The 16992-nt window shown below is 45.4% G+C and overlaps 1 protein-coding gene and 1 pseudogene across 1 annotated transcript; one reads left to right on the plus strand and one right to left on the minus strand.

Moving 5' to 3' along the window:
* Positions 1 to 276: 276 nt before the first annotated feature.
* On the minus strand, positions 277 to 14338 carry ZNF619 (zinc finger protein 619). The gene is made up of 5 exons (XM_043443390.1): positions 13859 to 14338; positions 13300 to 13382; positions 7506 to 7706; positions 6419 to 6535; positions 277 to 2185 (listed from the first exon to the last, which is right to left on the minus strand). The coding sequence occupies exons 1-5, from the start codon at positions 14194 to 14196 to the stop codon at positions 942 to 944; spliced, it is 1983 nt and encodes a 660-aa protein (XP_043299325.1). The 5' UTR covers positions 14197 to 14338; the 3' UTR covers positions 277 to 941.
* Positions 7809 to 8368, plus strand: LOC122424983 (annotated as a pseudogene).
* Positions 14339 to 16992: the final 2654 nt, after the last annotated feature.

A 16992-nucleotide genomic window follows, 5' to 3' on the forward strand; every position in this document is an offset into this window, starting at 1 on the left:
AAAGCTGAGCACATAAGAATTGATGCTTTTGAACTGTGGTGGTGGAGAAGACTCTTGAGAGTCCCTTGGGCAGCAAGGAGATCCAACCAGTCCATCCTAAAGGAAATCAGTCCGGAATATTCATTGGAAAGGCTGATGCTGAAGCTGAAACTCCAATACTTTGGCCACCTGATGTGAAGAACTGACTCACTGGAAAAGACCCTGATGCTGGAAAAGATTGAAGGCAGGAGGAGAAAGGGATGAAAGAGGATGAAATGGTTAGATGGCATCACTGACTCAATGGACATGGGTTTGAATAAGCTCTGGGAGTTGGTGATGGACAGGGAAGCCTGGTGTGCTACAGTCCATAAGGTCACAAATAGTTGGGACACGACTGCACAACTGAACTGAACTGCTGGACTGCAGGCCACTAGACTCTGCTGTCCATGTAATTCTCCAGGCAAGAATACTAGAGTGGGTAGCCATTCCCTTCTCCAGGGAATGTTCCCAACCCAGGGATCGAACTGAGGTCTCCTGCACTGCAGGCAGATTCTTTACCGTCTGAGCCACCAGGGAAGCCCTACCAGGGGACAGAAGAGGGTAACCAAACTTGGTCCTTAAGTATGAGAACTTAAATGGAGCTGGGAAAACAATAATGACTTACTTATAGGAGACCAGAAGAGTATCATCAAAGACATGAGCAGAAGCCCAGAGGAAAGTCTGCCACACTAGGGATAACGGAGTTGGAAACGTGCAGGAGCTCACAGGGAATGAGGTAAAGGGTTCAGGCTATGAGTAGATGACTTCCAAGGAGAAGCATGATTCTGAAAGAAATGCACAACTTGGACAGGTGAAGACTTGGCCGTTTCCGACGAGGGGAACAAGAGGAAGGGAGGCACAGCAGGAGGAAGCAGCAGTGCCCGTGAACAAGACAGGGGAGCCCCTGCCGTGGCTGGGGCAGGTCACGCATGTTGGGGAGACAGAGAGGACAGGACTGAAGTGGGGCAGCAGGGCTTCACTGGGGATGGCCTTGTAACTTGGTCGGGTTTCTTCCTGGTGTGCACTTTCTGATGGTGAATGAAACTCGCGCTCCATTTGAAGGATTTCCCACACACTTTACACTCATAAGGTTTCTCCTCAGTGTGAACTCGCTGGTGCTGAACCAGGGTGAATTTCTGGTTGAACGCCTTCCCACACTCCTGGCATTCATAAGGTTTCTCCCCAGTGTGGATTCTCTGATGTACTATAAAGCGTGAGCTACAAATGAAAGTTTTCCAACATTCGTTACATTTATAGAGCTTTTCCCCAGTGTGGAACCTCTGGTGCTGGAGAAACAGCGAACTCCGGCGGAAAGCCTTGCTGCACTCTTTACATTTGTAAGGTTTCTCCCCGGTGTGGATCCTCTGATGCTGAATCAGAACTGAATTTGATCTGAAGCTTTTCCCACACTCCTTACATCCATACGGCTTCTCCCCAGTGTGAATTCGCTCATGGATGACGCGGTCATAGTTACACCGGAAGGCCTTCCCACATTCCTTACACTTAAAGGGTTTCTCCCCAGTGTGGATTCGCTGATGCCGGATAAGTTTCGAGTTGTAGTCGAAGGTTTTCCCACAGTCCTTACATTTGTAGGGCTTCTCTCCCCTGTGGAGTTTCTGATGCTGAAGGAGGTGCGAGTTTTGACTGAAGGCTTTTCCACATTCCTGGCAAGGGTACGGTTTCTCCCCAGTATGGATCTTCTGGTGCCGTGACAGTTTTGAGTTACATCTAAAGGCTTTGCCACATTCTTTGCATTTGTAGGGCTTTTCGTCCCTGTGAATTCTCTGATGCTGGTGAAGGTCTGCAGGTTGGTTGAAATATCTGCCGCACTCACCACAATTATAAAATACCTGTTCTCTAGGGAGGCCCTGCTTAGTAATGAGATGCATGCAGACACCACAGCTTCCTTGCAATTGTCTGGCTGTCTCTTCTCTTCCAGCAGTGGAGGATGGACGATCCTGGACTGGCAAACCTGTGAAACTGCCGTTCTTTGAGTATTTTTTCTTCCCTGGGTCATAGAGCTGCAGCTTCTCTAAGCTGTTCTCAAAGTGAGGGTGCCTGGGAACATCCACCAGCGGCACCTCCGTTATCAACTTGTGAGACTCTGGTCCCTTCGAAATGCTCAGCTCTGTAGTCTTCCCTCTGCTCTCAGTCTTGGTTTTACCACCTAGCATGATGAAAACATAACATGATATCACTGAATCACTCTGCTGTACATCTGAAACACAACACTGTTAATCAACCGTATTCTAATATGAAATAAAAGTTTAAAATAAGTAATAAAGACACACAAACACTGAAAGTGAAGGGATGGGAAAAGATATTCCATGGAAATGGAAATAAAAAGAAAGCTGGAGTAGCAATACTCAAACCAGACACAATACAGTTTAAAACAAAGACTGTAACAAAAAAAAATGGGTATTATATATTGATAAAGGTATCCAAAAAAAAAAAGAAATAAAAGAAAACATAACAGTCACCTAGTTATGCTGCAAGGAGAAAGGGATTAAGCAGTACTATTAATGCCGTGACCAGGACACGTGTACTTTTTGGAGAGACATAGCCTCCTGATGATACCCTGAAGGAAAAGTAAAAATACTGGAGGTAGAGAAAGCAAGCAATGCCATTAGGACAACAAAATCAGTAGAGACAGCAAAAACTATTAATGGAGACAAATGAAAGAAGAAAAAACAGGAATGGGGTGGAGAAAATGCTGAATGGGAAACAATTAAGAAAAGCAGAGGGAGGGAATTCCCAGGCAATCCAATGGTTAGGACTTAGCATTTTCATTTCTATGGCCCTGGGTTCAATCCCTGGTTGAGAACTAAGATCCCACAAATCCAAGGTGTGGCAAAAATTAAAAAAAAAAAAAAAAGAAAGCAGATGGAGCTGAGGTTGAAGAAGATCTTTAAACTGGGGCAAAAAGAGCTGAGTAAGCAGCTCTCACACCACACAGCATCCAGAGGGCTGGAAGATGCTGTCTGTAACAGCGGATCTCAAGGTCCCCATCAAGGCAAGAAACTGTCCGAATGCTTTAGAATATTCTGTAATGTTTAAAGAGATGTTTTATATTGCAAGCCTGACTGGGGAAAGGACAGTTTGTAACACTGCGGGTTGTGAGGGGTTCATAAAAGGACGTAATTGCAAAACTCGTGTGCTGTCCCGTGGGAGAGAGACTTAGCTGTGGAAGGAAAAAAGACATGGCTGGTTCAGACCCTTCTAGGACTGGAGATGGCCACTGGTGGGGAGGGGGGACCCACACTCTTACTGGTGGTACTACAACAGAGAAGCCATATTTGCCTTTCCAGACACCAAAGATTTGACAAGTGAAACTTCTAGCTTAGTGCTTCTCAAGTTATTTTGACCAGGACTCACCATTTAGATCCCATGGAAACAAGAGTTTTAAAGAATACTACCCTTAGTAAGAATGATGAATATATGATGGATTTTATACTAGTTTGGTCTATTTTATTTAAGTCAAGCCCAATCTAGTCTAATTTTTAAATGGTGAGCACAACTCACTAATGAGTTGCAACCCAGAATTTTAAAGCCACAGTTCAAGATTCTCAGGAACAGAGGTCTTCAAAGTGTGGTCCCAGGATCATCATGGTCTGGGAACTTGTTAGAAATGCAGATTCTCAGGCCCCACCCCAGTCTACCAAATTAGAATTTCTGGAGGTGGCGTCCAGCACCACAAGTGATTTAACAAGCGCTGCACACTTGGGTTTGACAGCCACTGATCTAGAAACTAAAAGCAGCAGCTGGAGGCTGTGTTTAAAATTGTTTTAGGTTGCATTGCCTGATTAGGTGGCCATTAACCACATGTGGCTATTTAATTAAAATGGAACAAAGTTAAAAATTCAGTTCCTCAGTTGTATCACCAGCATTTCAAGTGCTCATGTGGCTAATGCCTCCCACATCGGACAGTGCAGATACAGAACATTTTCATCACTGTAGAAAAGTCCTACTGGCCAAAGCTATTGACAGGCTAAATGCACAATGTGCAGCTGTGGCAAAGGGATTCACTGACAAGTGCAGGTGGGCCCCTGGGAAAGCTTTTTCCATCAAGGTGGGCTCAAGTGCTGGAGTCAATCTAAAGGGGCTGGATGAAGACAGAGTGGGGGTGAGTAAGATAGGGGCATTTGGTTTACAGAGGTTCTGAATAGCATTAGGGGTTGAGGGAGTATAAGAACAGGGCGATTGAATGAGAAAGACTATCCACCAAATCTGTGGATGGTTCTTCACATTTAACTTCAATTCATTATCTTTCAAGGAAGGGGAATTCCCTGGCAGCCCAGTGGTTAGGACTCCGTGCTTCCACTGCAGCAGGGCAGGGGTCTTTCTATTCCCTGGTTGAGGAACTAAGATCCCTCAGGCAAAAGACAAAAAAGGAAACCACTCATTCCCAATAAATAAACATGCTTTCCACAAATCAATTAATATGAAACTTCATATGAATAGAATGAAAGAAAAGAATCATATGATCATCTCAACAGGTAAAGGCTTCCCTGAAAGGTCAGTTGGTAAAGAATGTGCCTGCAATGCAGGAGACCCCAGTTTGATTCCTAGGTCAGGAAGATCTGCTGGAGAAGAGATAGGCTACCCACGCCAGTATTCTTGCCCTGTGCGCTTCCCACTCCAGGAATTCCCTTGTGGCTCAGCTGGTAAAGAATCTGCCTGCAATGCGGGAGACCTGGGTTCGATCCCTGGGTTGGGAAGATCCCCTGGAGAAGGGAAAGGCTACCCACTCCAGTATTCTGGCCTAGAGAATTTCATGGACCGTACAGTCCATGGGGTTGCAAAGAGTTGGACACAACTGAGCGACTTTCACTTTCAATAGGTAAAGAAAAGAATTTCACAAAACTCAACATTCATTCACCATAAAAACTTAAATTAGGTAGAGAAGGAACATGGGCTTCCCTTGTAGCTCAGTTGGTAAAGAATCTGCCTGCAATGCAGGAGTTCCTAGTTTGATTCCGAGGTTGAGAAGATCCCCTGGAGAAGGAAATGGCACCCCAGTCCAGTATTCTTCCCTGGAGAATCCCATGGACAGAGGAGCCAGGCAGGCTATCGTCCATGGGGTCATAAGAGTTGGACATGACTTAGCAACTAAACCACCGGCACAGGGAAGGAACATATCTCAACATAAAAAAGGCCATAAATGAAATGCCCACAGCTAACATCATACTCAAGAGTGAAAGGTTGAAAGTTTCTCCTCTAAGATTAGATACAAGAGTGTCTACTCTCACCACACTCCAATTTAACACAATGCTGAAAATCCTAGCTAAAGCAAACAGGCAAAAACAAAAAAGAAAGAAAGAAAAGGTACCAGAATTAGGAAGGAAGAAATACAATTTGTTCTATTTGCAGATAATAAGATTTAAAATACAGAAAATTCTTAAGACTCAACAAAAAGAACTGTTAAATCTAAACAGTGAATTCAGTAAAGCTGCAGGATATACAACTAACATACAGAAATCTGAATACTAACAATGAGTTTTCTGAGAAATAAATTGATCCCATTTATAACACCATTTATAACAGCATCAAAAACACTAAAATACTTAGAAATAAATTTAACCGAGGGGTTGAAAGATCTCTACTCTGAAAACTACAAAACATGGATGAAAACAACCAAAGAAGACACAAATAAATGGAAAAATATTCCATGTTCGTGAACTGGGAGAATTAATAGTGTTAAAATGTCAATACTGAACTTCCCTGGTAGTCCAGTGGTTAAGAATCCACCTACCAATGCCAGGAACATGGGTTCAATCCCTGTTCCAGGAAGATCCCACATGCCTTGGAGCAACTAAGCCTGTAGGCCACAACTACTGAGCCTGTGCTCTAGACCCCGTGCTCCGCAAGAAGAGAAGCCACTGCAACAAAAAACCCTTGCACCACAAGGAAGAGTAGCCTCTGCCCGTCGTAACAGAGAAAACCTGAAAACATCAAGGAAGACCCAGCACAGCTATAAATAAATAAATCTTAAAAAAAAAGTCAATACTGCCGTAAGTCATCTATAGAGTCAATGCAACCTCTATCAAGATGCCAATGGCATTTTTTTTAACAAAAGTAGAAAAACACTCCCCAAAATAAACAGGATTTCTTTCAAAAGCTACTTTCTAATTTAGTGTTTAGGAATTTATAAAAAGTCCATTCTCCTGCTACAGTTTCTCTCTCACACACACACACACATACAAAATGTCCTTACAGAAACAAGTTGTCTGTTTTGTGTATATTCTTACGTTAATCAACAGAAGTCTACCTTCATTGCTAAAGGTTTGAAATCCTTTAGCTTTACAAAGAAGAATGATGGAAAATAAAAGGTCTGGACTAGTCTTTTCCAGTTTGGGGCTGAAGCTCTATGGAGGAGAGAATGGCAGGTTCTCCTGCTTACCTCTGCAGATGCCTCTCAGGTCCTCTTCCCCAACCAGTGTCCAGGGATCCAGGCGCCCTGGTTCTTCCCCTCGCTCCAGCCAGAAGATCAGATCTGGTTTGGGGAGTGGAAATGCTGCTAAAGGACACAGAAGAGGAATAGAAAGTTGAGGAGAGTCTCCTCGGACCCCTCTCAGTCTACCCCCCACTTTGCCAGGTGGAAAAAGCAGTGACGTCCCAGGAGACGAAGGGAGGCCAGGGTGGAGAGACTCTGGGGATGAAATGAGGGCACAAACTGTTTTGCCCAGGAAGATTATTCTGGCTCTGAAAGCACAGGAAGTCCACACTGTCACTGGAAGAGTGTACAGAAGGCCTTAGGAGACTCACACAGAGAAGATGGGGCCACAGTCTCCTCCAGGGAACTGAAAGAGTGAAGGAATGAATATGGAACCTTCTCAGTGCTCTGACCCCAGGGCAAAGCCCCTCCCAGGAGAATTCCCAAGGGGAAAGAAGGAAGTTTTTTCTTTTCTTGGCCACACTGCTCAACCTCTGGGATCTTAGTTCCCCAATCAAGGATTGAACCCACACCTTTGGCAGTGTTGGAGAAGGCAATGGCAACCCACTCCAGTACTCTTGCTTGGAAAATCCCATGGATGGAGGAGCCTGGTAGGCTGCAGTCCTTAGGGTCGCTGAGAGTTGGACACGACTGAGCGGCTTCCCTTTCCCTTTTCACTTTCATGCACTGGAGAAGGAAATGGCAACCCACTTCAGTGTTCTTGCCTGGAGAATCCCAGGGACGGCGGAGCCTGGTGGGCTGCCATCTATGGCGTCGCACAGAGTCAGACACGACTGAAGTGACTTAGGAGCAGCAGCAGCTTGGCAGTGTGGAGTCCTAACCACTGGACTGCCAGGGAATATCGGGGAAGTCTTGTTTAAAACTGAAATGAACCCAGATCTTTCTCCAGTAGTTAGTTACTGCAACTGAGGATCGGGGAGCTCAGCTCATGGAGCATCAATTCTGGTGGTATTAGAGATCCCAGATACATTACAGAGGAAGCCAGGAGCCCCCAAGGGCAGAAGCAGAGTTTTAGGAAGGAAGGAGGACTCACCCAAGGAGGTTATGTTTACATAATTCTCCAGCATCACCTCCCTGTACAGAGCCCTCTGCGCAGAGTCCAGGCTGGCCCATTGGTTCTGGGTGAAGTACACAGCCACGTCCTCAAAGGTCACTGGCTCCTGAAACAACAGGCTTCTTCTCAAGCCCTGGACGGAGGCAAAGGGAGGGGCCTGAACTTCCGGGAGGGCGTGTCCTGGAAAAAAGAGCCACGGAAGAAGAAGCAGAGGACTTATAGCCATCACTGTAAAGACCCGTTTAGACAAGAACCACTGCTAGATGCAAAATCTAGGAGGAAATGTTGACAAGCAGGATATCTGCATGATTTTAAATGTTTCCCTCGCTCCGGCCCGGGGCCGCCCCGCCCCCGCCGGCCAGGGTGCTCTAGGCGCGGCGCGGAGACCCCCTGCACCCGTGCGAACACGGCGCTGCCGCGGCCCTGGGGACTGCGGGCGGGTGCCGCCCGGGCGCTGCGCACCGGCCCTGCTCTGCTGTCGGTGCGGAAATTCACAGAAAAACACGAATGGGTAACAACAGAAAACGGTGTTGGAGCAGTGGGAATCAGCAATTTTGCACAGGAAGCGTTGGGAGATGTTGTGTACTGTAGTCTGCCTGAAGTTGGGACAAAGTTGAACCAACAAGAGGAGTTTGGTGCTAAGCTGCTAGTGAACTCTATTCCCCTCTATCAGGAGAAGTAACTGAAATTAAGAAAGCTCTAGCAGAAAATCCAGGACTTGTCAACAAGTCTTATTATGAAGATGGTTGGCTGATAAGATGACATTCAGTAACCCTTCAGAACTACATGAACTAATGAGTGAAGAAGCATATGAGAAATACATAAAATCTATTGAGGAATGAAAATGGAACCCATAAACTACTTTGAAACAACTTAATCTAGCATTGTTGTCTTAAATTAGTGGTGGATAGATATTTAAAAAGCAACTTTTAGCAAAAGAAACTACTTGTAACAATGTTTCCTGAAGAAACTACCCCTTAACTTTCTAATGCCTTCAGATAAACACTGTGCATCTTTTCCACAGCATCCTGTGATTTTTAGGCTAGGCTCCAGTTATAACATTCAGAATTCCTGAAATTATCTCTGGTAAAACTAATTACAAAAATTATGTAATTCAAGGATAACATGGTTATCTTATACCTTATATGACATTGTAACTTGCTTACAGCTATCCTTGGATTTGGGTCAAAATAATCTTCCCACTAGAAATAACTGCCAGTGGAGAAAAGTTTGTTCGTTGTATAGTGTCCAGTGAAGAATATTACTGTCTTAATTTTGCAATATACTGTGTTTGCTGGTGCTATTTTTATACAGTGAAGCAACAGCCTTGCAAGAGAATAAATTTAATAATAAAATACTCAACTTCTTAATCATGTAAAAAAAAAAAAAATGTTTCCCAATAGATTTCTAATCAGTTGCAGGGGAAAAATAATAACTATACAGTGAAGAAATCAGATAACACTTTGACCAGGAAATCTAAAGTTGGCTAGTGTGACTGATGAACTGGATTTCTAATTTTAATTCATTTTAATTTAAATAGGCACCTGTAGCTAGTGGCTCCCTTACTGAACAGTGGATAACAGACACTTGGCTGACCCTGAATGTTAATATTCTGCCTCTACTTCCTTGAGAGTCAGCAGAGGAGAGCACAGTCCTGACCATCTTCCCTCACTTTAGGGCTTCCACCCTCCACACCTCTCTAATTACTTATGTATCCTTTGTTCTTTGTTCTCTGCAACATGCAGATTCTCAACATCCAGCTCTCTCTCTCATCATTCTGCTTCATTCCTTTGCTGACACTTCCTCCCTCTCCATTATTAAATTAACAGGGGACTTCCCTCATGGTCCAGGGATTAAGAATCTGCCTGCTAATGCAGGGGACTGGGGTTCAAGCCCTGGTCCAGAAAGATTTCACATGGCGGGGGGGAGGGGGGGGGGGCGGTGCGTGAAGCTACTGACACCTAGTGGTTGGAGGCCATGGATGCAAGTTACTTAACATCCTAGAGTGCACAGAAGGGTCCCCCACAACAAAGGATTACCTGGCCCCAAATATCAACAGTGCTGAGGCTGACAAACCCATTTCTACAGTCACACTCCCGAGGTTCAGATTCCACCGCTATAGCCATTAGCTGTCTGAACTTAGATGAGACACTTAACTTTTTGTGCCTCAATTTCTTCATCTAAAAAACTGATACTAGCAATATGAAGCTAATGAGGCTCTTGTAAGGATGGAATGAATTAGTATGTGTAAAGCAAACATCACCTGGCACATGATAATATATAAATCTCTGCACTTATTACAACAACAGATGAGATTGGGGGAACTTCCTAGGTGACTCCAAATAACAAATGTTTCTCATAGAGATTGTAGCAAAGACTGACAGTTCTTAATATATCTATCCATCCATCTATCTCACTTCTAAGAGGTTTCTAAAAGAGAACAGCTGAGAGGTTTGCATTTTTAGCATCTCCTCTTCTATCTCGAATGCACATGATAGCTGGAGATCAAGCAGCCGCCTTAGACTGTGAAGTACCCTTGGGCAGGAAGGCCAGTGCTAGGATGGTGGAGCAGAAAGACAGAAAGAACTTGGATGTGTGATAATAGTGGAACCATCACACTCGCCCTAGACTGCCTCTCCCAGACTTCTCTGGTGTAAGAGAGAAGCTTTTTTCCTGTTTAAGCCACGTTTATGTCACTGTTACTTGGGTTGGTTTGTTTGGCCACACCACAGAGCATGGAGGATCGTATTTCCCTCCTCAGGGATTAAATGCTCACCCACTGCAGTGGAAGCCCTGAGTCTTAACCATTGGACTGCCAGGGAATTCATCAGTTGGGGGGTTTCTTAGTGGAACATAATCCCCCATGACTACCATACTTTAGGCAAAGCCTCTGGAGAGAAAAGACTGACCCCAAAGATGTTAAAATTTTTCCGAACATGGAACTCATGTTGGCTTAAGTGCTGAAACATAAGTGGATGATCCAAGGTCCAGAAAAATGAACCAAATACACACTGCTAAGTTTCTGGGATGGAGCTTTCTCATTTTATGATACACCCATTACATGACACACCAGCTTTCTCACTGCATGGTCTAGGAATCTAGAGAGAAATTCACTGAAATCATCCTCTATCAGTAAGAAAACTCCAGAGGGAAAACTTCCTTCAATGCTGCATGAATTTGTGCCAACAATGAATACAGCCTTTTAACACAGATTAAACTGAAGTTTTTGCAGTGGCCTTAGAGGCACTGGCTTCAGTTCCAAACTCAGCACTCCTCCAAAAATTCACCTCTCTCATCAATCCACACCCTCCAATGCTCCCAATTTGGGTTTCACTGCACCCTGACTCTGTGGTCTGCAGAGCAAACTCCTCCTGGAGGCATGCCTATTTAATCTCAGGAGGTGGCCTTCCTCTGTGTATTGCCACACAGACTCAGTTCAGTTCAGTTCAGTCGCTCAGTCGTGTCTGACTTTTTATGACCCCATGAATCGCAGCATGCCAGGCCTCCCTGTCCATCACAAACTCCCGGAGTTTACTCAGACTCATGTCCATCGAGTCGGTGATGCCATCCAGCCATCTCATCCTCTGTCATCCCCTTCCCCCTCCTGCCCCCAATGCCTCCCAGCATCAGGGTCTTTTCCAGTGAGTCAGCTCTTCGCATGAGGTGGCCAAAGTACTAGAGTTTCAGCTTCAGCATCAGTCCTTCCAATGAACACCCAGGACTGATCTCCTTTAGGATGGACTGGTTGGATCTCCTCGCAGTCCAAGGGACTCTCAAGAGTCTTCTCCAACAACACAGTTTCAAAAGCATCAATTTTTCAGCACTCAGCTTTCTTCACCATCCAACTCTCACATCCATACATGACCACTGGAAAAACCATAGCCTTGACTAGATGAACCTTTGTTGGCAAAGTAATGTCTCTGCTTTTTAATATGCTATCTAGGTTGGTCATAAGTTTCCTTCCAAGGAGTAAGCGTCTTTTAATTTCATGGCTGCAGTCACCATCTGCAGTGATTTTGGAGCCCAGAAAAATAAAGTCTGACACTGTTTCCACTGTTTCCCCATCTATTTGCCATGAAGTGATGGCACCAGATGCCATGATCTTAGTTTTCTGAATGTTGAGCTTTAAGCCAACTTTTTCACTCTCCTCTTTCACTTTCATCAAGAGTCTTTTTAGTTCCTCTTCACTTTCTGCCATAAGGGTGGTGTCATCTGCATATCTGAGGTTATTGGTATTTTTCCGGGCAATCTTGATTCCAGCTAGTGCTTCTTCCAGCCCAGCATTTCTCATGATGTACTCTGCATATAAGTTAAATAAGCAGGGTGACAATATACAGGCTTGACATACTCCTTTTCCTATTTGGAACCAGTCTGTTATTCCATGTCCAGTTCTAACTGTTGCTTCCTGACCTGCATATAGGTTTCTCAAGAGGCAAGTCAGGTGGTCTGGTATTTCCATCTCTTTCAGAATTTTCCACCGTTTATTGTGATCTACACAGTCAAAGGCTTTGGCATAGTCAATAGAGCAGAAATAGATGTTATTCTGGAACTCTCTTGCTTTTTTGATGATCCAGTGGATATTGGCAATTTGATCTCTGATTCCTCTGCCTTTTCTAAAACCAGCTTGAATACCTGGAAGTTCACAGTTCACGTATTGCTGAAGCCTGGCTTGGAGAATTTTGAGCATTACTTTACTAGCACGTGAGATGAGTACAATTGTGCAGTAGTTTGAGCATTCTTTGGGATTGCCTTTCTTTGGGATTGGAATGAAAACTGACCTTTTCCAGTCCTGTGGCCACTGCTGAGTTTTCCAAATTTGCTGGCGTATTGAGTGCAGCACCTTCACAGCATCATCTTTCAGGATTTGAAATAGCTCAACTGGAATTCCATCACCTCCACTAGCTTTGTTCGTAATGATGCTTTCTAAGGCCCACTTGACTTCGTGTTCCAGGATGTCTGGCTCTAGGTGAGTGATCACACCATCGTGATTATCTGGGTTGTGAAGATCTTTTTTGTATAGTTCTTCTGTGTATTCTTGCCATCTCTTCTTAATATCTTCTGCTTCTGTTAGGTTCATACCATTTCTGTCCTTTATTGTGCCCATCTTTGCATGAAATGTTCCCCTGGTATCTGTAATTTTCTTGAAGAGATCTCTAGTCTTTCCCATTCTGTTGTTTTCCTCTATTTCTTTGCAATGATCGCTGAGGAAGGCTTTCTTATCTCTCCTTGCTATTCTTTGGAACTCTGCATTCAAATGGGAATATCTTTCCCTTTCTCCTTTGCTTTTTGCTTCTCTTCTTTTCACAGCTATTTGTAAGGCCTCCTCTGACAACCATTTTGCCTTTTTGCATTTCTTTTCCATGGGGATGGTCTTGATCCCTGTCTCCTGTACAATGTCACGAACCTCCACAGACTAGCGCTCCCCAAATTTTAACCTGCCCATTAATTCCCCAGATATTGTACAAATGTAGATTCTGATTCAGTAGATGAGGTTCTGCCTTTCTAATGAGCCCTCTGGTCAGGCCAAACCTGTTCATCTGTGCACCGTCTTCACAATCTGCCTGGATGTAGATTCTCACTTTCTAGAATTTCTAGGCTGGTGCTTCCCTCTTTGCACACCTGATCCTTCCAAATTTATTCTACTCTCCCTCATTAACTCCCCTAACACACTCCTCTGCCATACTCTTTGATGGCTGCAAAGCTAAGCACATGACTGGCCAAGGCACGTCCTTTCATATCTGTTCTGAATGTGGAAAGCTGGGAAAAAGCTCACCTGAGACCATGTCTGGAGAATGGCTGATGACCCCTGGCTTCATGCACTGCCCTCTCTGTTTGGAAAAGCAAGAACCTGGAGAGCTAAGAGGAGAAAGAACCACAGTGAGACTGACCCTGTCTTGTTCCGCACACTCGCCACCTCTTCCTCCCTCGGTCTCCTCACCACCATCCTAGGAAAGATACTCTACAAATTTACCTGATGAGGACAGAAATTCCTAGAAAGAATCTCTGAAGCAAGAGTCAAGGACTGCAGAACATTTGACTTGTAAGAAAGTCCCTGGCCCGCTTTGAATGCATCACTATGTAGTCTGCGCCGAAGGCTTCTACTGACCACGGCTGGCAAAGATCCCAAACAAGCCTTTGCAGAGAAAGTAGGGTAATATAGGCCTCTGGAGCTCTGCAAGGGCTGCAGAACAAAATGCAAGCGGAGTTCTGGCCCCGGGAGGAAAGGGTAAAACGTTTAACGTCCTTGTTGGGCTATGAAGACCGAAGCCCGCATCCGGATATGAACACTCCACTCTGGGAAACAGGCGACTCTAAACGTCACCAGCCCGCACCCTGAGTACCGCGAGTCGGAGGAAGGAGGTCGGGCCGGCTCTTCAGGGCAGAAAAGTCGATTGCTCCTCTCCAGCAGAGGGCTGTGCCCAGGCTCGCAGAGCTTCGGAGGCCTCTGCTCGGCGAGCTCCAGGATGAGGAGGGCTGCGCCGCGAGGGAATGGGATCGCGGAATTCCCGGCAGCTCGGCGAGCGCGAGTGCCAGCGGGCCCGCCAAACCTAGCCAAGGCGGAAGCGGAAGCGCTCCCAACTGGCGCTCTCTGCGCCTCTCTAGGAAGCCCGGAGGCTGGCCTTTCTCTATGGTTCCCCCCAAGCCAGATCCCCGATGACTGCTCGCGCATTAGCTCGTATCTGTGGCTGCTTAGGCCAAGTTGACACTTCCTCAAGGACAGAGATTCCACGTTATACTTGCGATGCTTTAAGTTCTGTCGCTAACACTTGCTGTGTGTGCTTAGTCGCTCAGTCCTGTCAGACTCTTTGTGACCCCACGGACTGTAGCCCGCCAGGCTCCTCTGTCCATGCAGATTCTCCAGGCAAGAATACTGGAGTGGTTTGCCATGCCTTCCTCCAGGGGGATCTTCCTAACCCAAGGATCGAGCACACAATCTTCCACATTGCAGGCGGATTCTTACTGTCCGAGCCACCAGGGAAGCCCCACACTTGCCAGCAGCAATCTAACCTAATGATATAGCCCGTCTCCCTGGCTTACTGGCTGATGGCCTGGACTGTGACCTAAAATCATGAAGTCTGGGATCCGACTAGGTTCGAACTGTCTTCACTGTACGGCCTTGGGCAAATTACTAAACTCTTCCTCAGTTTCTCAACTGAGAATGGAAATAGTTTCAAACTCATAAATTCGATGGATTAACTGAGTCAATTCATAAACTGCAAATTATCAGATACAGGGTGTAATACCGTGACTTAAAAATTACGTATTTGGTATTTCCATCCAGTCCTTGACACAAGAAGCCTCTAAAATTCTTGGGAGTCTCCAGAGTGGTAGGACTTTCCTTTTTGACTGAGATGACCAGTGGCTAGGGTCTCCTAACTTCAGGATGGGATGGGGGGGCTGGTCAGCCGAGGAACCACCAGGACTGTGGCCATCGTGGGTGACCTGGTCACCACCACCACCAACCCCCGACCTGCCTGGAGCAGAAGGGCTGGGGATCTAACTAATCACCAATAGCCAATGATTTAATCAAACATGCCTACCTAATGAAATTCCATAAACTCTAAAGGGGTAGGGGGCTCTAAATGGAAGGCAGCTTCCAGGATGAACATAAAGGTGCTGGAAGGGTAACAAGCTACAAAGGACATGTAAGCTGTGTGCCCCTTCCCTCACAACTTAACTCATGCATTTCCATTTGGCTGTTCTGAGTTACCTTTTGGACACACCTGTAACAAATGTTTCCAAGTTCCTTCTCCAGATCTTCCCGAACCAGGCATAGAACCTGCAGGGATAGTCTGCTTGGCAGGCAGAGCCACCTGGGGAAGACTGCAACATGCCTTAGTTCTATTAACAAAGGAGGCAGTCATGGAAACTCCAATTACAGCTGCACCGTGAGAAGTACAAGAGGCCTGAGAACCTTGCAATTGGCATTTGAAGTCAGGGCAGACCCCTCTGGGGCTTCCCTGGTGGCTCAGCTGTAAAGAATCCAACTGCAATGCAGAAGAGGCAGGAGACTGAATGGGTTCAATTCCTGGGTCAGTCAGATCCCCTGAAGGAGGGTATGGGAACCCACTCCAGTATTCATGCCTTAGAGAATCCCGTGGACAGAGAAGCCTGGTAGGTTACGGTCCATGGGATCACACAGACACGACTGAAGTGAATGACCATGCACAGACCTGCTTACCTGTGTTGTCTGTGGCTCACCTGGGCAGTTTCTATCAGATGTGCTTCAGTAAAAATTCTTAAGGGGGAAATAACTACTTTCAGACAAGCAAAGTGAAAACTGCGTCGCTTAGCTGTGTCTGACTGTGACCCTGTGGACTGTAACCTATCAGGCTCCTCCAACTATGGGATTTTCCAAGGCAAGAATGCTGGAGTGGCTTGCCATTTCCTTCTCCAGGGATCTTCCCAACCCAGGGACTGAACTGGGTCTCCTGCATTGGAGGCAGACACTTTACCATCTGAGCCACCAGGAAGCCCAAAATATACATGTTCATGGACCATACAGTCCATGGAATTCTCCAGGCCAGAACACTGGAGTGGGTAGCCTATCCCTTCTCCAGCAGATCTTCCCGACCCAGGAATCGAACTAGAGTCTCCTGCATTGCAGGTGGATTCTTTACCAACTGAGCTATCAGTGACGATTTCAGACAAAAAAGCATTCATAAATTTTTATACTCATGCTAACTGGAATACTAGAAGATGCAGTTCATGAACCGCAACACAATTTCACTAGTGCCACTTTGGACCTTTGTAAATACAGAGTAAGGAGTACTGCAAAGCTTGAAACCACCTGACCTTCCCAACTCTTCCTGTCCCATGTTTCAGTTCATTCAACAGGACACAATCTAAATTTTATACATCACTCTATTCAAAAAGGACTCTGTGGCTTTCTATACACTATCCACCCACCACAGAGCCAACACCTGGCTTCCTAGTCCTGTGGTCTCTGGCAAGTCTTCTACATGCCTGAGATTCGTACCTCCCTCCCCCCCACACCGTGTTCTGGGTAGAAACTTAAGATCCCACTTTAGACAACCCACCTTGTACTTGTTAGAAGGACAAGTAATCCAAAATTGCCGTATTTCCTCTATCACAGTAACTATTACACTGCATCACTTGCCTATTAATGCCACTAAACAAAAATGAGAAATGACTGTGAACTGGAAACTAAGTAACCACCCTATCCAAATGTAGTATTTGTTTATTTACCTAGAGTGTACTTTTATATGAAAATTTACTCTTGAGCATAAGAAGCATCTGGGATTTTAGTTATTTATGAGATGTATATTTGTACAAGGAAAGAAAATTAACCCAGTGGCCTAATTATCATGATTTCCCGTAAGAACATTACTTAGGACTTTGTGTGATGACTTGATAGTATCTGAGTCTGGACAGAGTGGGACTCAGGAATTCCTTCTCCAATGAGGACAGTAACAATCCTACCATCAATCTACTTCATAAAGCC

This window comes from Cervus canadensis, chromosome 22 (genome assembly GCF_019320065.1).
Source record: "Cervus canadensis isolate Bull #8, Minnesota chromosome 22, ASM1932006v1, whole genome shotgun sequence".
Classification (NCBI taxonomy): domain Eukaryota; kingdom Metazoa; phylum Chordata; class Mammalia; order Artiodactyla; family Cervidae; genus Cervus; species Cervus canadensis.